The sequence below is a fragment of the Vulpes vulpes genome, chromosome 1, assembly GCF_048418805.1.
Source record: "Vulpes vulpes isolate BD-2025 chromosome 1, VulVul3, whole genome shotgun sequence".
In the NCBI taxonomy this organism is placed as follows: domain Eukaryota; kingdom Metazoa; phylum Chordata; class Mammalia; order Carnivora; family Canidae; genus Vulpes; species Vulpes vulpes.
Window position 1 is genome coordinate 126,910,890 of NC_132780.1, and position 23,854 is coordinate 126,934,743.

At 40.6% G+C, this 23,854-nt stretch overlaps 1 protein-coding gene across 1 annotated transcript in view; it reads right to left on the minus strand.

The window, feature by feature from the left end:
• The window catches only part of UBXN7 (UBX domain protein 7), a 52,014-nt gene extending 33,250 nt beyond the window's left edge, over nucleotides 1–18,764 (minus strand). Inside the window, exons 1-3 of the mRNA XM_025990268.2 lie at nucleotides 18,609–18,764; nucleotides 3,259–3,406; nucleotides 241–308 (exon numbers count right to left, since the gene is read on the minus strand). Of these exons, the coding sequence (XP_025846053.1) occupies nucleotides 241–308; nucleotides 3,259–3,406; nucleotides 18,609–18,681 (289 nt within the window). The 5' untranslated portion in view covers nucleotides 18,682–18,764. The remainder of the gene's footprint in view (nucleotides 1–240; nucleotides 309–3,258; nucleotides 3,407–18,608) is intronic.
• Nucleotides 18,765–23,854: the final 5,090 nt, after the last annotated feature.

Below are 23,854 nucleotides of genomic sequence, written 5' to 3' on the forward strand. Positions count from 1 at the left end.
TTTTTGCTTTCTTCTTTTGGCCTTTTACAACAAATACCAATATTTTAATCTGGTTCTCTCCTTGGAAAGAAGCAACTCTGCAATTTTCCCAATGAGAGTACAGAATTACAGGATAAGACCTGACTGTACAACATTTGAAGTAAGAATCTCTGAGGAAGCCTTCACATCTTTTGATAGCTTCATTAAAACCCTAAAGATAACAACAGAGTCCAATAAAACCAAGGAAAAAGATGAACTTACCACCAAACAAAGGTTCTGGTTCCACCAGTATTTCCTGTTTTTGAGGAATTGGGGCACGAACTTCTTCTCTATCAAAAGAAATAGGAAAATATCAAAAGGAAAACATTTTTGCTTCATGTTCTCTATAACTATTGTGAAAACATCCAAATTAACAAGTAATACTAATACTAAACTGAGTGACTTTTAGGAATCACGGTATTAAATGATTGTTAGATGGTTTCTATAAAGAGGTCAACTAAAATAAAAGTACCTGGCATAGATAGCTCATATAATTTATAAAGATATAGAACAGAAAAAGAAAAAATATTTCCCATTTCCTCTCAAGTTCCCTACCCTAGGTTCTTTTCAGGAAAGAAAAAAAAAAGGGATGTTACAAAAAAAAAAAAAAAAAAAAAAAAAAGAAAGACCCTCAGACAAAAAAAATTAATGGAAGAATACACAGGCATAATAAAAGCAGTATTACATTACATAATAGATCATTAAATCATCCAGATATTAAAATACCTTAAATAAACAAGCAGCAAATTTTATGCTAGTTATGAAGATAGTTAATATAGGTACTACCTTGGATTATTTATTAAATAGACTCCAATATACACACAAAACAGAAAAGGTAATAACTCATCTCCTAAAAGCCTATAAACTCTTCAAAGTTTACCTCCAGAGGATTTATTAAAAACCCACCTCCAAAAAACAAAACACCACCTCCCTCCTGTAGAAAATACTCATTTAGAAATACTGTAAAAATGGTGTATGTTCCTTTAAATACCAATTTAATTATTTTATAGTTTTAACTCAAATATTAATCTCTGCTGATTAATGTTCATAGCAAGGAAGAGTTATGTTCCAAACTTATTACTGTCCTGCTTACAATGTTAATTTAAGTTAGGCCTACTGTTTTGCATTCAGGTGTTTTCTAATAATATTAACTGAGTTTAAGGCCCTATTTTTTATATCTAATAGCTGGAACTTCAAAATATACTTAATGAAATAAGGTATGAATATTCATTTGTCAACAAAACATCCTGTAATCAAAGAACAATTAGATGGACAAAGAAATCCACAATAAGCCAAAAGATGGAGGATAAAGGGTAATTCAAAATTATGCTAAGTACATCAGTCACAGCTCACAGACAAAATTTCTGTAATCTGAAGGATAGACAATGCATCTATAAGAGGAAGCTCTATTAATATTCTTTCATCAAAGAGATAGTCTATTTTCTTACAAAAACTAAGAATTGGGCAGCCTCGGTGGTGCAGTGGTTTAGCGTCGCCTGCAGCCCAAGGTGTGATCCTGGAGACCCAGGATCGAGTCCCACGTTGGGCTCCCTGCATGGGGCCTGCTTCTCCATCTGCCTGTGTCTCCGCCCCCAACCCCCTCTCTCTCTGTCGCTCATGAATAAATAAAATCTTTAAGAAAAAACAAAACAAAACTAAGAATTTAGGGGCCCCTGGATGGCTCAGTCAGCTAAGCCTTGGCCTTTGGCTCAGGTCATGATCTCAGGGTCCAGGGATTGAGCCTCACATCTGGCTCCCTACTCAGTGGGGGGAGTCTGCTTCTCTCTCTGCCCACTCTCCCCTTTGTGTACCTCTTTCTCTCTTGTACTCAAATAACTAAACCTTAAACAAAAAAAAGAAAGAAAACTAAGAACTTAGAAGATAGCTTTAACCTAAATAAATCCATTAAAAAAATCAATCGGCTCCCTGCATGGAGCCTGCTTCTCCCTCTGCCTGTGTCTCTGCATCTCTCTGTGTGTCTCTCATGAATAAAAAAATAAACTTAAAAAAAAAAAAATCAATCAATGAATTATTGCTAGATCTGATTTTATACTTAGAGTCTGTGTGTGTGTGTGTGTGTGTGTGTGTGTGTGTGTATAACTCAGAAAACAAATCAATTAGGGGGTTGGATTAAGTAGTAGTCCCTATACAGAAAAACTTGATTGAGTGTATCTGTTCCAAGATTGTTAGCTACCTAACAAAATGAAAGAATGGATCAGAAAAAAGTGAATGGCAAAGAATGAAAAATTATAGTTTAGGAATTAGGAGTCATTATCAAAAGTCAAATTATAATGTAATTCAGTAGGAAAAGACATTCATTTATAAAACTTTTTAATTAATTTTTTTTAAGTAGGCTCCACACTAAATATAGGGCTTGAACTCACAACCCTAAGATCAAGCATTGATTGCATCCTCTACTGACTGAGCCAGCCAGGCACCCTATATCAAAACTATTTTTTTTAAGTTGGATTTTTTTTAAGATTTTATTTATTTATTAATAAGTGACAAAGAGAGAGAGAAGCAGAGACATAGGCAGAGAGAGATGCAGGCTCCATGCAAGGAGCCCAACGTGGGACTCAATCCTGGGTCTCCAGGATCACACCCTAGGCTGAAGGCTCAACCACTGAGCCACCTAGAAGTCCCTCAAAATTATTTTTAAACACAATTAAGAAAACATGTTTTAAACAATGAGAACAGGAATCCCTGGGTGGCGCAGCGGTTTGGCGCCTGCCTTTGGCCCAGGGCGCGATCCTGGATAGTTACATGTATGTAACTATCATTAAGGTATAAAGGACTAGAATTATTTTTCAAAAATTTTTGTGGCAACTCAAAACTCTCCTGGGATAACGTAAGAAAATCCAGAATTAAAAAAAAAAGAAAAGAAAAGAAAAAGAAAGAAAGAAAACCCAGAATTGAGAAATCTGAACTTTATTGGGCTTTGTTGCTACTTCTGCTATGTAACTGCTATCTAGCTTGGGAAAATGGCTATGCCTCTGCTTCCTTATCTATAAAATGTAGATATAAGGCCATCCCATAGGGTTCTTCTGAACATTAAATAATAGACATGACAGTGCTCTACAGAATTTACAGTATATAAGCATTAAAATGTCTATGTGACACTTTCTCAGATGGTTTCAACTCCTAATTTTTTCAAAATCAGAGAATTAACCTAACTGATAAAAATGCAACTGCTCAATTTAGGCAAGGGGTACCTCCTAACAATAAATAATAAACTCATACTCTGTGTGTGGTCTGACTGTGGAAACACTTGCTGAACTGGTACTGGGCTCTTCAGCAATTCCTCCACCATCCAAAAACATAGTAACTGCCATCTCCAGATTATTGTTGCAGGCTTCAAGCATATGTTTCCCTACGCTTTCGCTTGCACCTGAAATAGCAAAAAAGACAGGGAAAAAGTTAAAAAAGAAAAAAAAAGGACATCTTATATTCAGTTCATATTAAAATATAGAATTCCCAAGCAAATGAATAGTATCTTTTTTCCTTTTAGGATGAATGGCTTCTTTTTAAAAACCTGTTTGCATACTTTTACAATGTTAGCTGATTAATACATATACAAAGCTAGAAAAGAAACTGACATTAAAATAGTGCTCGTCCTTCATAATAAAACCAAACTAAATAAAGCATGTCTTTAAATGGACCAACCATACATCTGTTAATAAACTGAAAAAAAAAGAAAAATTAAAGATTACATTCTAGAAAGTTAGAAATATTTTGTTAGAAAGAATGCATTTCAGTTAGCATTTGTTTCATTAAAAAGAAAGCATTTTTTAATAATAAAGGGAGAAAAGTGAGATGGGACATTTTTGTCAAAAACATAACCAAGTCAAAATCTGGTAAGAAATGTCAGTCTTCAGGGGTGCCTTCAGGGGTGGCTCAGCTGGTTAAGCATCTGCCTTCAGCTCAGGTCATGATACCAAGTCCTGGGATGGAGCCCCACACCATGCTCACTGCTCAGCAGGGAGTCAGTCCCTCTCCCTCCCTTTGTAAGGACTGTTATCTTTTATCAAGTTCTAAGGCTTTAAATGAAGCCTACAATACTTCTTACCTGCATTACTACAACAAGCTCCTAAATGATCACCATTCTATCTTCCACCTTAACTGCTGCGGTTATGCTCCAAAATACAAATCTGATTCTCATTCTCCCTCCTTCCCTCTGTCTCTCACACAGTCTTTACTGGCTCTCTCACACCACAGTGTACAGTATAAATTCCCAAATCCTTATGATCAGGATAGTCCTTTGTGATCAAGCCTCAACCCATCTCTCTGGTTTTCCCTCTCCTCTTCCTCATCTTAACACAATTCAGTACAGTAATACTGAATTACATGCTTGGAATGCCCTTATCCTCATCTCCCCTTCATCTAGTTTGTGCATGCTCAAGAACCACCCTAAGTGTTACTTTGTCAATTTATGTGCTAAGCACTCTCTACACTATCTCCCCATTCCCAACCTTAGGATACTCTTATTATATACATGAATATGCTACCAAGCAGTAAATGCTAGTTTACTTTCTGGCTTCTAGGAAAGAGCAGAAGCTTCTTGAACACAGGGATTGCCTTTTGTCTTGGTATCCCCAACACTTAGCATTGTGTTTGCCTGCACACAATCAATGTCTAATAAACTGACTTAGAATGGTTTCAGTTAGATGGAAACTGTAGGAATTGTTGGTTGATGGTATGTTTCCAATTGAAGGAGACAGAGAAGGGTTTAAAGTTTCTTAAATTTGAGTAATATATGAAGCCTTTTTAAAGGAAAAAGACTCCCTGGGTCTATGTAACTAAAATGACCATATATATACCCATTCTGACCCATCTTTTTCACTCTATATCCATTGCTATAGTCTTTGCTCAAGCCTTTACCTCTTATGTGAACAACTAACTGCATCTCTCTGCTCTTGCTCATGCTCCTTTTGACAGACCTTATACACTGCTAAATAATGTAAATTTGATGGTCTCCTCTGTATCCATAGTTCTGCATTGCTGACTAGAAGGGGGGTTTTTTGTTGTTGTTTTTTAAGATTTATTTATTCATGAGAAACACATAGAGAGAGGCAGAGACAGGCAGAGGGAGAAGCAGGCTCCATGCAGGGAGCCCGACATGGGACTCGATCCCTGTCATCCGGGATCCTGCCCTGAGCCGAAGGCAGATGCCCAACTGCTGAGCCACCCAGGTGTCCCTGCTGACTAAAAGTTTTCATCTCTCTTAAGCTGCCAATAAGATTTGGCTCTTATATACTGCTCCCAAATGATACCCCTCTGCTCTCATCTCACCACTATACCATTCTCTCTACCCACACAGACCTAGGTAATCTAGGCAGATCCCTTGATGTTACTTTAAAATGCCATGCCTTTGCAAAATATGGATAGTTATATAAAATCAGTCCCCTCATTTTTCTTGACAACATACCAAATACCCACTTTTCTGTTAAGTTTTGGACCTTCCTCCTTTCTTCCTCACTCTGAAGTAGATATAGGAATAGATGTATACTTTTTTATTTAGTCTCATTCTCTATCCTTGTCCTGCTAGCTTTTCCACCCTGAAAACTTTAAAAACTCATTGAACTTGCCCAGTTTTCACTTTTCTCATATCAGTTTTCTCTCCCTAAGTTCTCAATCAAGCTGAACTCAAGTACTAGTAGGTACAAATTTACATTCTCACCATTAGGAAACACACTTCTAAAAAATGAAATTTTGGGCCACCTGAGTGGCTCAGTTGGTTGGGCATCCGACTCTGATTTTAGCTCAGGTCATGCTCTCAGGGTCATGAGATTGAGCCCTAGACTGCATTGGGCTCCACACTCAGCTGGAAGCCTGCTTGAGATTCTCTCTGCTTCTGCCTCCCTCACTTGGCTCTCTCTCTAAAATAAATAAATCTTAAAAAAAAAAAAAAAGAGAGAGAGAGAGAGAGAGAGAGAAAGAGAAAGAAATTTCACAACACAAACAAATGCAAATTTTTGAGGGGAAGGAGAAGTTCAACTATCCCAATAGCCAACCTTAGGTAATCCTGAGGCAAAACCAGCATAAATTTGATGAACAATTTTGAGACTCATGTGTTTCCATACTATTTGGCATAAAACCTGAAGCTCTGGTTTAGTGCCTTCCTAATATTTTTGCATTATACATCTTAAATGCTAGTCTAAAAGTTCAGTGTCTATTGTGCTCCATTTAACTTACATACACAGCAATTTCTAAAAGTTAAAAGGTTCCCACAGGTAGACCACTCTGGCTACCTGTTTTAGCAAAGATGCATGAACTGTTATATTTACCTCATAATGAACCCTAAAACCAGCTTCACAAGGTCTACTAATCTTTTCCTTTCAGAGAATTAAATCGCTGAGTTTGTATCATTTTTGGCTCTCATCTTTCTAGGTGCTCACACTGCACTAAATCACCATAAAAAGCACAAAAAACATCCTGGTGGGGGAGTGAAACTTCCTCTGCCATAACAACGACCAATGCTGGCTGCTTTCACTCCTTCTGAAATGTATTCATAAGGAAATTCAACTTAAAATGACCGCTGCATACAAATAGTTGTTGTCATCCTCTATACTACCCTCCAACTATCAGAACTCTAAAACCACTGACATGGGAACCCTATAAATAATTTGTGGGCTCTGAACTAAAATAAAAGATGTTATGGAGCAGCCCGGGGGGGCTGAGCGGTTTAGCACCACAGCTTCAGCCCAGGGTGTGATCCTGGAGACCCAGGATCGAGTCCCATGTCGGGCTCCCTGGATGGAGCCTCCTTCTCCCTATGCCTGTGTCTCTGCCTCTCTGTCTCTCTGTCTCTCTCTCTCTCTCTGTCTCTCATGAATAAATAAATAAAAACTTAAAAAAAAAAGATTTTATGAAAATTGGGAACTTATAAAACCAATCCTCAGGCAAGCTTGCCTGTCAACAATATGGTTGCCTATCCTAAAAGTCTTTCCTAACTGCCTAAATTTTTTTTTTCACTTTATTATACTGTCTAAAATGCAACCACTGAAGAGATTAATCTGGGTAAACAAACATACTTATTTTTATTTTATTTTTAGAAGTGGAGAACAAAGGGAAAGGGGAAGAGAGTCTTAAACAGATTCCACATTGAGTACAGAGCCTGATGCAGGATCTACCTCACAATCCTGAGATCATGACCTAAGCCAAAATCAAAAGTTGGATGTCTAAGTGACTGAGCTACCCAGGTGCCCCATCCTTTATTAACTTCTTCATTAGATGTTGAGCTACTCCCTAAAACCCTATTAAATTGAGGATTAAGAGATTAAGGGAGCTGGGTCTGGAAAAAAGAGACAGAAGTAGCTTTAGCACCCAAGTGCCTTTTGGAGGACAGCTAAGAAAGGCCTACAAGAAGTGCTGCATTGGGGTGGGAGGTACCTCAGAGCATGAAAAAGATATGGGGTACCTGAGGATAGCGACAACAAGTAATTGAAATGAAGGTATCAAAATTTTTCCTTTGGCCAGTCCTATACACCATAAGGAAGAGAAAACATTCTTCATGTTCCCACCAGTTCTCAGGCTACGGAGTATAGTATGGATATTACAAGCCTGGATACCACTCAGATAAACCAGAGTTTGACTTCTAGTTCTTTCACTCACTAGTTACATGACTTTGATCTAGTTACTAATTTCTCTAGCTCTCAGTTTCCTCAGTTATAAAATGGGGATATTACCAACTTCATGAAGTGCTTGTACAGATTAAGAAAATTCACATTAAAGAAATTGGCACAGCTCTTTATTGGCAAATACGCAGGCAGAGTAAGACATCTCACAGTTTTCTTTTCCTCACTCATGTGATGCTATGAACATTTGCTTCATTCATGTTAAACACTTTTTTTTTAAAGCAGGAGTATAACAAGAAATATCACTCTAGAAAAAAGTGAATGCTATAAAGTATAAAACAATACTAAAAGATGGGCTTCAAAGAAATCTGTAACTAAGCAGCATTCCAATATGACTGAGAAGTATCAGGAGGTGATGTAGAGGCAGTAGAAAACTTAATAAAAGTATAAGTAAGGATTCCAAAATTTCCTAGGTCAACAAGTTTATTCAACTATACATTAAAAGAGAATTTATTAAAAGAGATTCTACACGGAATGACTTTAAGGTACAAAAATAAAACTATAATAAAGGAAATAATAACTGTGATACTTTGAAGGCAGATGGTATCAACACTCAAGGCCCAGAATTGCCATCCTATTTATAATCCTCACTTAACCATTTAACATTAGAATCTAAGCTGTAGGCAGCATATCCCAGAGACAGCCCTATCATATCTCAGTTGACAATGTGACAGGATAACTTGCATTACTGGTGCTTGTCAGGACAGTGACCTCTAAGAGCATTCAAAAAAAAAAAAAAAGAGGGGCCTACGTATGAACCTACGAATATTTCTTTTAAAGGAAGCACATGCTAAATCCTGGCAAGACTGAAGAAGGTAGTATTAGAGAGGGGCCCAAGAAACAAAGTACTCCATTCACTTTCTTAAATAAAGCCAACTTATCTGAGTCATCCTGCTTGTATAATCATTCTTAATGTATTGCATGTATCACTTAGTGCATCATTTTAGAAACAGAAGACAATGGAGAGATAATTAAAGGTTCCAGTGGTTCTTAATGTTGGGAAGTAGTAGAGGCATTTAGCAATGTGAGAGACCATTTTTGGTGTTCCATATCCGGGGGCTGCGGGAGCACCGTTGGCGTTTAGTGGAGAGAAGCCAGGGATGCTGTAGTATGTTGAAAAAGACCTCCCTTCCCCCAAAGATTGCTCACACCTTCATTACAGACTTATGACCTCCAGAACTATGAGAGAATAAACGTGTGTTAAGCCATGCAGTTTGTGGTAATCTGCTGCAGCAGCCATAGGAAATAAACACAAGTGCTAAATCTTCTGAAATGGACAGAAGAGTCCTACACAACAAAAACTGTCCCAGCCAAAATGCTAGTAACACTCTCACTGAACAAACGAATATGAAGAAGTGAAGGTTAACGGAGAAGAAAGAGGAAAGCATGGAGATCTAAATGATATAGGAGAAAGGAAAAGTGATCAACAAATTTAATCAAGTTGCAAGTTTTACCTATATATTCAGAGTAATAACTATTTTTGAAGGGTCAGCTATGACCTCAACTTCTACCTTACTATATTCAGCATAAAAAATATCTTTTTAAAAAATCTATCTTTTTTTAAAGGGTGGACTAATAACACAGGTTTGCAGATTTAAACTATCTGTACACTTGTTTAAATAGGCTTATTTTGGGATGCCTGGGTGGCTCAGTAGTTGAGCGCCCGCCTTTGGCTCAGGGCACGATCCTGGAGACCCGGGATCGAGTCCCACATCGGGCTCCCTGCATGGAGCCTGCTTCTCCCTCTGCCTGTGTCTCTGCTTCTCTCTCTCTCTGTGTCTCTCATGAATAAATAAAATCTTAAAAATAATAAATAAATAAATAAATAAATAAATAAATAAATAAATAAATAGGCTTATTTTGGGACACCTGGGTAGCTCAGTGGTTGAGCATCTGCCTTTGGCTCAGGGTGTGATCTCGGGTCCTGGGATCAAGTCCTGTATCAGGCTCCTTGTGGGGAGCCTGCTTCTCCCTCTCCTTGTGTCTCTGCCTCTCTTTCTGTGTCTCTCATGAATAAATCAATAAAATCTTTCAAAAAATAAAAATAGGCTTATTTTGAGGTCTCAATATTACAGCCAGCAACAGGATAGCTTAATTTAATGCAGTGTCTTAGTGTTTTCAGGACGCTCTTACAAAAATACCTTTGACTGGGTGGCTTAAACAACAAATCTCTCACAGCTCTGGAGGTTGGGAAATCCAAGATCAAGGCTCCAGCAGATTCAGTGCGTGGTACAGGACCGCTATCTGGTTCAAAGACAGCTATACTGGGATACCTAGCTGGCTCAGTCAGTAGAACACGTGACCCTTGATCTTGGGGTTGTGAGTTTGAGCCCTACACTGAGTGTAAAGATTACTTAAAAAAAAATACAATTTTTTAAAAGTATATTTTAAAAAAAAAAAGAAGAAGAACAAAGACAGTTGTCTTACTGTATCCTCACAGAAGGGACACGGGAGTTTCCTGGGGTCTCTTTTTTAAGGACACTAGTCCCACTCATGAGCGCTCCATCCTCAAGAACTGATGATCTCCCAAAGGCCCCCACTTCCTGCTATCACCATATCAGGGGGTTAAGATCTCAACATATGGGGAGTAGGAGGGGCACAAAAATTCAATCTATAATCTGTGGCTGGTGCTCCACTTTACTATTTCTCACTATATGCATCCTTTTTATTTACCTGTTATCTTTTTCCCTTCCGTTTTAAGCTTGCTAATGGCACCAAAGTATGATTACCCAGCCTGTGATATACAATTTACCAGTGGCCATTTTCTTTGCTGCTGCCTCTTAGTTCACACACTCTAATGACTTAATATAGGAAATAGCCCAAAACCTATAATGCAGTCCACATCTCCACCACAGTTGGAAGAAAGAATCAAGAGATTTTCCAAACTATAGTAGCCCCTTATGCCTATTTTCTACATCACTTTCAGTGCCAAAAAAAATTAGTCTCTCCACTAATATCAAAGAACTAGAGAAGTCAGAGATATAGAAAAGATAAATAGAAAAGAAAGAATCCCACTATAGAGTCCTTATTATCTCAGAAGGATAGAGACAGAAATGATAAAGACCCAAAGAGATTGCTTTTTACTTCTACCTTTCCCAAATACTAACAAAATAAGCTAGGCGTCCACCTAGGAAACAGGAAGGAGTGATAGTTGTAACAAGTAAGGTAAAAGTTAACCTCATCAGTCTCCCACCCTGAAGTTAGTTTGAAGCATTCAGGAACAGAAAATATTAAATAAAAAATAAATAAATAAAACGAAACAAAGAAACCTTTATATCCAGAAAACTACATTTAGTAAATATAAGAGGAATGAAATGAGTTAGGGGACAGATTAACAAAGCTAATTTTTGTTGGATCAACAAAAGGTAAACTATAGTGAGGGTAGTATGGTAAAAAATGCATAGGCCTAGGAGTAAAGACAACAGAATTCTAGGCCCTGTTGTGCCATTACCTAAAACCAGTATTATCCAAAGTATGGTCCTCAGACCAGCCATCTCATCTCTAGTTCATGACAAGATTAAAACAGAAATTCCAGTGTAAGCTTTTAGAAACTTTTGTAACAATTTGATAGAGTTATTTTATTTTTGTGGAATCTAATAATCAAAAAAGTTCAGGCTTGAAAGATTTACAGATGGCAAATTACCATATGAAAATGCTCAATATCATTAGTCACTAGGTAAATGCAAATTAAAACTACTATACCATTACACATCTGTTAAAATGACTACCAAAACTTAAAAATACCAAATGGACAAATAATAATAATAATTAATAAAAAAATAAAAATATCAAAAGGACAACTGACCTTTCATACATTGCTGATGGGAATGCAAAATGGTAATCATGACCTTGGAAAACAGCTTGGCAATTTCTTAAAGTAATACGCCTATCATATTATCCATTATCCCACTATCCCAGTCTAGGAATTTATCCAAGGGAAATGAAAACTTATATTCACACACTTGTACACTAATGTTTTTCACAACTTTACTTATAATCTCCCAAACCGGAAACAGCACAATTATCCATTCATTTAGTGAATGGATAAATAAATTGTAGTATACCCATTCAAAGACATACTATTCACCAATAAAAAGGAACTACTCATACTCATACCACAATGACATGAATGAATCTCAAATACAGTATGCTAAGTGAAAGAAGCCAGACTCAAAAGGCTACATACTGTGATTCCATTTATATGACATTCTGGAAAAGAAAAACAACAGACAAAAAGATTAGGCTATAGGTGGAGGGAGGGATTGATTACAAAGGGGCAGGAGGAATTTTCTGAGGATGATAGAACTGTTTTTGCAACTTCACTGAGGTTACAAAATTGTACACATTCATCAAAACTCAAAAATACATACTAAAAAGGGCAAATTTTATGCATCCAAATTATACTTTAAAAAGAATTTGGGCTTATATTTTATTTTTACTTCATTTTTCCAGCAACTAATTTTTATTGTATTTTATAAAAGTACTAGTCCACAAAGACTGGATAAGAAAGAAAGAAAGAAAGAAAGAAAGAAAGAAAGAAAGAAAGAAAGAAAGAAAGAAAAGAAAAGAAAAGAAAAGAAAGAAAAGAAAAGAAAAGAAAAGAAAAGAAAAGAAAAGAAAAGAAAAGAAAAGAAAAGAAAAGAAAAGAAAAGGTCCTTTTCCTCCAAGAAAGTTTGAGGAGCACTGACCTAGACATATAACAGTTTACTTCTCATTTGAATAACTCGGAAATGGGTCAAGATGGTTTTTAAGATATCTTCCAGCCCATGGGGCTCCTGGGTGGCTTGGACAGTTAAGCATTGGGCCAACTTCTTGATTTTGGCTCTGGTCATGATCTCAGGGTTGTGAGAACCAACCAGCATCTAGCTCTGTTGGCATGGAGCCTGCTTAAGATTCTTTCTCACCCTCTCTCACTGTCTCTCCCTCCCTCTTAAAAAAAAATCTATGAATATTCAATGATTTCTGGTTTCTTCAAGTGCCTACAGAGTATCTGACTTATTGCCATACTCCTGATATTGGAAGTACCATTACATTCCCCTGGTTTTCCTCCTAAATCTGGTTTCTCTGGAATCTTCTCTGTACTTTCTTTGCAGTGTGTCAGATGTTAGAATTCCTTCAGCTTTGTGTCCTGGAGCCTATTGCTTCCTCACAGGACACTCTCCCCTGCAAGGTGCCATTCACATTTACAGCTTCAACCACCATCGCCACAGCTCAGGTGTTACTCCTATTTCTAGACCCAAATATTCATTTGCTTATTGAACAGTTCTGAAGTCTCACAGGCAGTAATTGATCTGAAACTGAACTGAATCATCTTCTCCCCAAACCTCTTCTACTATACCATAATCTTCACAAATAGCACCATTACATATACACCTAAATGCCCAAAACAGAAACCTAAGGTTCATTCTGACTCCTCTGACTTCTTCCCATATCTTTCTTCCCTTAACTTCCACTTCTCTGCCACAAACTTACTTCAATAAGGACACCAGTGTCTTTCTTGGATTAAAACAACAGTTTTCTACTGGTCTCGATGCCTCTCTTCTCCACTATAACCAAACAGCTCTTCCTAAAAAAAATCTAAATCAGGTTTTGTCACTCCCCCGATTAAATTTTTCATGGACTCCCCACTACAGAGTACAGCCAACATTTCTTAACATAGGTTATAAAGCCCTTCGTAATCTGGCACACACCCACTTATCTCTTCAGCTCAACTTACTGCATCTCCAACTAGCTATGCCCTATTCATTTGGAATTATCATCAACTCCCTAAACCTACTGTCTCTCCTCTCTTGTCTCGGTATGTGTATGTATCTGTCCCTCTCTCCTCCAGGCCTTTACACATGTTCCTCCTGTCAGAAATATCTCTCCTCTAAGTTTTAGCTAAGAAATTATTTCTTCTAGGAAACTTTTCTTTACCTCCATCTTTTATGCTCCCATAACAGCTACCTACCATTCTCCCACTGTATTATAATAACCTATTTATGTGTCTGTATTCCCATTAAACTTTATGCTTTTTGAGCACAGAAACCTTGTCTTGCTCACAGTAATATCCTCAGGATCTGAACCATGCCTGGCACATAGGAGTCTGAGTCTGTCAATACTGAATTTATTAGTAAGATTCCATTCACAACTCTAAACTTACTACCTCTCTGTAATAAAAATTCTGCTCAAACATCATCACCTTCTCAAATAGTTCTTAAAATTCCAAGAGTTTTCTCTTGATATCTAGAACACTTACCACCATCTTTCCTGACAGAGAACTTTAACACATTTTAACACTAAACCAAGAGAAATGTATTGAAGAAAAGAATATGAATGGAAATTGGCCACAAAGCCAATTACTACCCACACCACAGTTTCTAACATCAACTAACGCACATTCATTTAATAATTTTAGAGAGAGATTAAACTAAGGTCTCTGTAACTGAGACTGTATAACTTCATTAAGTACATGAATGTCTACTATGCACAAAGCTTTATGGAAATCTATACCAACAAACTCTAGTATTTCTGGGCCTCCACTTTCTATTCCCTCACATTTTGTCCTTATCTTCTATTGCCGGTTTATTTTTACCAATTCTACAGCATCTATAGATCCCTCATCTCATGAAATTATTCTGATACATCTGTGCATTCTGTCTATGTGTGGATGGATGTCAGCCCAGGTTGGTGTTAATGGGATACGGCCATGGGTCAAAACATTTTTAAAAACTGTTCTTTTGGGGGCTGTCAAGCTGGTTCTGTTGGAGAAGCATGCAACTCTTGATCTTGGGGTCATGAGTTCAAGCCCTGTATTGGGTGTAGAGATTACTTGGAATTACATTCAGATCCAGCAGCACATTCTTTCCTCATGTTTTGAGAACTGATACGACTCTTGAAAACAGTCAACAGTCATTCAAACCCAAGTATGATGAATATCAAAGGACATCAAACTGAGTAATACTGTAAAATGTAGTGAACTATGAAGTAACAGGACTGGTTTTCCATGCAACTTCAAATGACTCTAACAACATCAATGGTAAAGGTAAATAGTCTATCAATGTGAGTATTTCAAAGACTGTCATTTCCCTTGACGAATTGCTTATCAGAGTTTGATCACAGAAAAAATATTTATGATGCAATACTAATTGAATAATCTTAGAATTCTAAATTATGTATACTATGGCCCATAATGTAAAAATTTTTTAAAGTATGCAAACAAAAATTGAAATACATAAAATAAGTAATATTCCTATTGTGAGGGATTAGTTTTTGCTTTTTTCAAAATCATTTCATGTTGCTATGATTTGTGTGTGTGTGTGTGTGTGTAATTTTTTTTAAGGATTTTCTTTTTGAACTCAAGAGTCAGTGTGCTTGGCTAGCCCAGTCAGTACGGCATATGACCCTTTTTTAAAAGATTTTATTTATTCATGAGAGACACAGAGAGGCAAAGGCATAGGCAGAGGGAGAAGCAGACTCCCCAAGGGCAGCCCAAGGCAGGACTCGATTCCAGGTCCCCAGGATCACGACCTGAGCCAAAGGCAGACGCTCAACTAATGGGCCACCCAGGTGCCTCAAGCATGTGACTGTTAATCTCAGGGTTGCAGGGCACCTGGGTGGCTCAGTGTCTGAGCCTCTGCCTTTGGTTCAGGTCATGATCCCAGGGTCCTGGGATCAAGTCCCTCACTGGGCTCCCCTGCAGAGAATCTGCTTCTCCCTCTGTCTCTCTGTGTGTGTCTCATGAATAAATAAAATCTTAAAAAAAAAAAAAAACTCAAGGTTGCAAGTTCAAGCCCCACATTGGGAGTGGAGACTACTTAAAAAATAAATAAATAAAAATAAGGACGCCTGGGTGGCTCAGTCGGTTAAGTGTCTGCCTTCCGCTCTGGTCATGATCTTGGGGTCCTGGGATGGAGCCTAACATATGAGAGAGAGTCTGCTTATCCCTCTCCCTTTGCCCTTCCTCCTCATGCAGGCACCTGCACATATGTACAATCACACTCGGGCACACACCGTCTCCCTCTCAAATAAATAAAAAATCTTTAAATAAATATAAAATAAAAATCAGAGTCATTATAGCTGAAGGTAATATAATATTGTTAGTTGTACTCAACTAAAAAGAAATCAGTCATTACTTCATACTCATATATAGAGAGATTTGTTCTACTTAGTGAAATAAGACTTAAAATTCTTTCAGTTTTCTATTTCTAAGCGTTACAGGAAAAGTCTGGCTCACATAAAAACTACAATTAAAATATATGTATACTGACCCCAAATTCTTTTTTTAAATATGTGAAAAAGACGATAGGGGTTAATCATGTGTTTATAACAGTTAATCATTATCTCACAAAAAAAATCCCCAAAGTTATTATTATTTTTTTTAGTTTTTTTTATTTAAGTAATCTCTACACCCAAATGGGCTCGAACTCATGACTCCAAGATCAAGAGTTGCGTACTCTTCTGACTGAGCCTGCCAGAAACTCATAATACATCAAGAAAAATTTAAGGTATTTTCCGTTTTGCAGATTCCAGATACCATTGTCTACTAAGAGTCTCCAACCTGATTCAGGAATAGCAAGGCCTGTGGCCAAGAAATAAGCCATGTAAGCTAATATACAGAAACAGAATTAAAGCAAATGAGTGAGCCATTTTATCTCACCACACTTTGGGTTTGGCCATATCTAACAAAAATGCTTACTTAGAAGAAATAATGTGAGGTTCTGAGTTCCTGAAGGGGTAGCAGTTAACATAAAAACAGCCTGAGTTGCTGAAGTGGTGGTAATTAATATAAAAAAAAGCTGAAATTAAATAGGTGTCATCTTAAGCCAACTCTAGAAAAACTTAAAGAATAATAATTATTAACTATCTCTGGGCAGCCCCGGTGGCTCAGCGGTTTAAATCTTTCAAAATAATAATAATAACCACTTCTTCATTAACTCACTACAAAGATTTTTCTGTAAAAAAGGTAATGCTGCAATATTAACTTGCATACACAAGAATTTTGTAATTTTCCCAGTAACACTGATCTGCTTAGACACTGGGAAATGCATTACATCTTTAACAGACCAATCACAAAAGTTTTAAAATATCAAGAAAAGCTGATGATTCCATTCTTCATTCCAATTTTCTTTATTTATTTTTAAAGATTTTATTTATTTATTCCTGATAGAAACACAGAGAGAGAGAGAGAGAGGCAGAGACACAGGCAGAGGGAGAAGCAGGCTCCATGCAGGGAGCTCGACGCAGGACTCGATCCCAGGACCCCAGGGTCATGACCTGGGCGGAAGGTGGCGCTAAACCGCTGAGCCACACAGGGATCCCACCCCACCCCCGATTCCAATTCTGCCGCTACTCTAGAAGCAATACTAAGTCAAGTACTTTATTTTATAAAGATTTTATGTATTTATTCCTGAGAGAGGCAGAGACACAGGCAGAGGGAGAAGCAGGCTCCGTGCAGGGAGCCCGACACGGGACTCGATCCCGGGATCCCGGGGTCACGACCTGGGTCGAAGGCGGGCGCCCAACCGCTGAGCCACCTAGCGATCCCCCTTCATCCCAATTTTGTTGCGAATTTTACTTCACCAATTTTGACGCGAGGTTTCATGCCCACCAGCGAGATAATGCATCAAGCCTTTCTTTAGTCATTGCAAAGCAAAAGGCCAAACGAAGCTTTAAAGGATAAAACAGCAACCTGCATACGGCCTGTCTGGTTAGAACAATGTGAAATCTTACTCGAGACCAGACAGATCTTACACGTCGGGCTCTGAGCTCCGTTACCAGCAGAATCCTTCCCTAGCACCTAACAAACCGCCGGGTGAGGCACGGGTCTGCTCGGGGAGGCCACCAACATTTCCAAGCCTCCTTCCAACATGACAAAACTAGGACGGCAAGATCGCACTCAGGCACATGGAGTACTCTTCCCCCTTCAAATCACTCCACAGAGAACTTCATCATTTGCTCCGCCCTCTAATAACTCATGCAAAAAAAAGTTCAGCACCATCAGAGAGAAACAAGGCGCAGAGGAGAATTTCGCAGAATGGCTCAGGGCCTTTTCCTCCAGGCGGCAAGAGGATCTGCGTGTGCCCTTCGCAGGGGTGGAGGGGGGCGGGGGGCAGAGGGAGGGGGGTCCAGAGGGAGAAGAATCGCCGAACATCTGGGGGATGCTGACACCCCCGAAGCTGACTTTCTCTCCAAGAAGTTTCTGCCGCCATCCCCATTTTATCAGCAGGAGGCTCCGGCGCCATCGTCCCAGGCTTTATGATTTTTATTATGGGGAGGTGGGAAACGCCACCCACGGCTCGTGCAGGCCTTCTGTGTGAGGGTGGAGGCAGGGGGCTCCCCCCCGTTCTTCTCGGAGAACCTCGGTCTGGAAGGCAGTCCTCGGCGCAGCGGCCCATCCCCCCGGGTCGGCGAGGCACGGCCGAGCCCACCGGCCTCGCCGTTCGGGCGGGAGGGCCCGCGCACGCCAGGGCCACGGCGACGGCGACGGCTCCGAGGGGCCCAGCGAGGGGGAGGGCCGGCTGGGGCTGGGGGAGGGCGACCCGGCCGGGGCGCGAGGATGCGCGGCACCCCGGGCCCGCGCGGGGCCGGGAAGGGGATGCGGGAGGCGGAGGGCGGTGCCCCGGGGCGCCCCCCCCGCGCGCCCCCCCGCGCGCCCGCCCGCCCCCGGGTCCCCGCGCCGGCTCGGCCCAGCCCCCGGGTCCCGGCGCAGCGGCGGGCGGCGGGGGCGCGCGGGGGCGTCTCGGTCCACGCCGCGCGGACCGACACCGAGGTGCGCGGGGCGCGCGGCGGCGGGGGGGCCGCCTCCCGCCCGAACCCCGACACCCGCCGCCGCCGCCGCCGCCGCCGCCTCAGGAGGGAGGACGCGAGCGGACGGCAGAGCCCGAGGGACACGCAGGGAGGCGCGGGGCAGCCCGGGGCACAACGGCCGCCCGCGGCGGGCCCCGCTCCCCGCCTTCCGGTAACCGCGTCTCTCACCGGTGATGGCGGTGAACTGCTGGATTAACCCCTTCAGCGCCGAGGACGCCGCGGAGCCCCCGTGGGCAGCCATCTTACCGCCGCCGCCGCCGCCGAACAACAACACAGACACACACGGGCCGCCCTCCCCCACCTCGCCGCGCCGTCCGCGCAGGCGCACTGGCCGCCCCCAGGCTCCGCCCCCCCCCCCCCGGCGGCGCAGGCGCACGCGCACTCGGGGCCGCTCCGGGAGCGCCTCGCGCGCTCGCGGGCCGGCCTCGGAGGTGCGGGGTCTGGGCTCCGCGCGCGGGCCTCGCCGGTTGCAGCGGCAGGCGCGACCGCCGGTGACTGCTTTTCCGTCTTTTTCTGCAGCTCCAAAGCCCTCTGCTACGTTTCCTGCAGCTCCTGTCAACATGCAGATCGCGCATCGCCGCACGGAAGGGAGCTCCGCCGAGCTACCCTGAGCGCGACCACCCGTGTCAGTGAAGTCCCGGACCAGGCACCGCGGGCGGACGGGGAGCACCGGCGCGAGCCTCACGTGCAGCAAATTCAGATCAATGACGGTCCAGTCCACTTGCCTTCCGTCAACGTGCCAACCCTTGGCTCCACTCAAGGTCTCGGTTTCCTCGCCTATAAAATGAAGAGGTGTCATTTATGTAAAAATAATAATAAATAAATAAATAATATATATATATATATCTGCATATATAACATGGGTATATGTGCATAGAAAGAGCACCGAAAAGTTGTTCTCAAAAAGATGCTAGTGACCCCTAGAGAGGGGAGCAATAAAGGGGATGGCAAGAGGGGACTTTGAGGATTCTTTTATCCCTTTCTTTTAAAAGATTTTTATTTTTTTAAGATTTTATTTATTTGGGCAGCCCGGGTGGGTTGCTCAGTGGCTTAGCGCCACCTTCGGCCCGGGGCATGATCCTGGAGACAGGGGATCGAGTCCCACATCGGGCTCCCTGCATGGAGCCTGCTTCTCCCTCTGCCTGTGTGTATGTGTGTCTCTCTCATGAATAAATTTTTTAAAAAAAGATTTTATTTATTTACTCATGAGAGAGAGAGAGGCAGAGACACAGGCAGAGGGAGAAGCAGGCTCCATGCAGGGAGCCTGACGTGGAACTCGGGACCCCGGGGTCACACCCTCCAGCCAAAGGCAGATACTCAACCACTGAGCCACCCAGGCTGCCCCAAAAGATTTTATTTATTTTAAAGAAAAAGCGTGGGCACGTTGAGAGAGGCAGAGAGCTCAGACAGTGCGGCTGGATCTCATGACCCTAAGATCATGACCTGAGCTGAAATCAGAAGTGGGAGGCTCAACCCATGGAGCCATTCAGGTGCCCCTCTCTTTTATTTTTTTTTTTAATTTATTTATGATAGTCACAGAGAGAGAGAGAGGCAGAGACACAGGCGGAGGGAGAAGCAGGCTCCATGCACCGGGAGCCCGACGTGGGATTCGATCCCGGGTCTCCAGGATCGCGCCCTGGGCCAAAGGCAGGCACCAAACCGCTGTGCCACCCAGGGATCCCCCTCTCTTTTATTTTTAAATAAAGATAATATTATTAGTATATTACTTATATTTTTTAAAAAATGATGGAGGGGTGCCTGGGTGGCTCAAGTGGTTAAGCCTCTGCTTTCCTGGACTCAGGTCATGATCTCCGGGTCCTGAGATGGAGCCCCACCTGGCTCTGGACTCAGTGGGAAGTCTACCTCTTCCCCCCTCATGCTTTCTCTCTCTTTCTCTCTGTCTCAAATGAATAAATAAAAAAAATCTTAAATAAAATAAAACAATGATGGGGTACACTCAAATCTGATGATCCCTCCCTCTATAAGAATAAAATTAAGGAGATTCAATTTAGGTTCTAACCTCCTACCCACGTATTTTTCATCTACATAGGAAAATGGTCCAGTAAAAGATGAGACAAGAAAACTGACCCATTCTAAGAGTGTGTAAATGTGTTATTGGGGTGAATTAAGAAATAACCAGGTCAAATCAGGTATAGAGTTAAAGCTTCAGGAAAATATGATTGATATGATGAAGAAATGATTGATAATATATCAGAAAACTGACTCCTGATGAATATTGTCAGTTAAATGACAAAGATTGGTCCTAGGACCACCTCCAGGTTGCTGCAATTCTCTGGATGTGTTGAGAAATCCTAAGGACCAGTAATGGATTTGGGAAGCTGTTTGACTCACATTGACACAGAAGTGCAAAAAAAAGGAGAGGAAAACAAGGGCAATAAGCAGTTTGACCTCTTTTTACTATTTTTAAAAGCTTTTTTTTTTTTTTTTTGAGTAATCTCTGTACCCAGTGTGGGACTAGAACTCACAACCCCGAGATCAAGAATGGCATACTCCATGGGGCACCTGGGTAGCTGAGTCTGTTAAGCATCTGACTCTTGACTATGGCTCAGATCGTGATCTCAGGGTCATGAGACGGAACCACATATCACCCGGCTCCATGCTAAGGGGGGAGTCTGCTTAAGACTCTGTCCTTCTCCCCTGCCTCTCCTCCCTGTGCTCTCTCTCCATTCCCCCCACCGACAAAATAAATAAATAGATAAATCTTTAAAAAAAAGTCTCACACTCCAATGACAGAGCCAGCCAGGCATGTTATCCTCTCCCTTCCTAAAGACCTTCCTTAATCCTAAAGGCTGTATCACTATGGGCAACCATGTAAAATCGAACTCCAGGTAAAATGGTGTAACACCACTGACTACAAAAACTAGGTGCAGTTATTACTGCCATTACTACAGAACCTGGAAATTTACTTCCAAGATCTTAGAATTCAGATATGATGATGTGATTTTTAAATTAATCTTGTCAAAAAGTGGTCAAGCTTGTGCTGTCCACAACTTTAGAAAAGATTTTGTGGAGATTAAAAAATAATCTAAAAGAAAATGAGGCAGGAAATTAATAACACAACTTTGAAAAGCCTTTTTGAATTGTTAATGCATATGAAAGATCCTTAGAATCATAAGAAAATATGTTTAAATACATTCTTCAGGGCAGCCCCAGTGGTGCAGCGGTTTAGCGCCGCCTGCAGCCTGGGGCGTGGTCCTGGAGACCCTGGATCGAGTCCCACGTCAGGATCCCTGCATGGAGCCTGCTTCTCCCTCTGCCTGTGTCTCTGTCTCTCTCTCTCCCCCTCTCCGTGTGTGTCTCTCATTAATAAATAAATAAAATCTTTAAAAAAAAAGGGTGAATTAAAAAAAATACATTCTTCATATCATGGGAAATATGTTTAAAGAAATGGACTATCCTCAAAAAAGAAACTGCAAAAATATTATATATTAAATAATGAAAAATTAAAATTTTAGAACACAAAGAGCAAATATCCTAAAGCTAAACATCAGTTACTATTTGAATTATTTCACCAAATTATACTAGGATTTTGTTTTTAATTTTAGGTCTGATTTTAAGACTCCTTGTATCAAGACAATTTGTAACATGTTACTGTAATTTAATGGAATGACAGAGTATATGTGCTAGAAGGTGTAGTCAAGATAATCTGATTCAACACTTGCATTTTATCATGACTCTCCTGAGATACAAAGTTTAAAAGAGTTCCTCAAGGTTACAATATGGTAGGATAGAGCCTAGAATCCAAATCCCTTGCATCCTAGGCAGATGTACTACACTTTGATTGTAAATGAGAGTATTTCTTTTGTTTAAAAAACATGACTATATTAGATAGCTCTTAAAAATCCATCTGTTGGGGATGCCTGGGTGGCTCAGCAGTTGAGCGTCTGCCTTGAGCTCAGGGTGTGATCCCGGGTCCTTGGATTGAGTCCTGTCAGGTTCCCTGCAAGGAGCATGCTTCTCCCTATGTCTGTGTCTCTGCCTCTCTCTCTGTGTCTCTCATGAATAAATAAGATTTTTTTAAAAATCCATCTGTTGACACAAGACATACCTAAAACATAAGGATAAAGGTTGAAGGGAAAAGTAAAAAAGATATATAGAGGTAATATTAAGGGAATGAAACTGGAGTAGCTGTATTAATTTCAGATAAAATGGATTTTATTTTTTTTTTTTTTACACTGGGCCAAGCCAATTTTTTTTAATAGATTTTAAAGCAAAATGTATCATTAGAGATAAAGAGGGTCACTATATAATTACAACAAGAACAAACAACCAGAAAGATAAAATAATTCTAAACCTGTATGCATCCAATAACGTGGTCTCGAGGGTATTTAAAGAAAAATTAATGTTTACAGAAGAAATTTGATAAATATGCAATTATTTAACCCCTTTCTCTTTGGCAAAAGTAGTAGATACAGAAAATGCTTACCCTATTCAAGCATATGTGAAACAAAATAAAAATTGATTGCAAGCATGTCTCAACAAATGTCAGAGAATCATTATAATATAGAACATGTTCTCTAAATACATAGCAGAGAAATTATTTAAAAATAACAAAACGGGGATCCCTGGGTGGCGCAGTGGTTTGGCGCCTGCCTTTGGCCCAGGGCACGATCCTGGAGACCCAGGATCGAATCCCATGTCGGGCTCCTGGTGCATGGAGCCAGCTTCTCCCTCTGCCTGTGTCTCTGCCTCTCTCTCTCTGTGTGACTATCATAAATAAATTAAAAAAAAAAAACTCTTAAAAAAAATAACAAAACGAAAAAAAAAATAACAAAACGGGGATCCCTGGGTGGCTCAGTGGTTTAGTGTCTGCCTTCAGCCCAGGGGGTGATCCTGGAGTCCCGGGATCGAGTCCCGCATCAGGCTCCCTGCAGGGAGCCTGCTCCCTCTGCCTGTGTCTCTGCCTCTCTCTCTCTGTGTGTCTCTCATGAATAAATAAATATTTTTTTAAAAATAAATAACTTAAAAAGAAACTCATGTACCTGGAAAGGTAAAAATAAAAATAATAAAAAAAAAACTTCTAAATAACTTCTGGATCAAAGACAAAATAAAAATGCTGGATAAAAAAATAATAATAAAATAAAAATAAAAATGCTGGATTATCCAGAGTACCAACAGATAACAGATGTCATTTAAATGATTTATAAAGGAGCAAATCTTAAAGGTGTAGGTGGGATAACGTGAGACTCAAGGAATAGTGGAGGATCTGGGACTTGCAATAGCAGAAAAGTCACAACCTGCAGGTCCAAAGAGATGAGAGAGCTGTTACCAGAATCCCAAAGGACAGAGAATCGTATTTGTAGAACAGGCCACCTTTCACAAAGCGTGACCTGTCGAGGGATATAATCAGCCTAAGGCAATCTCAGAGAAGAGACCAAGGAAACGACTACTCT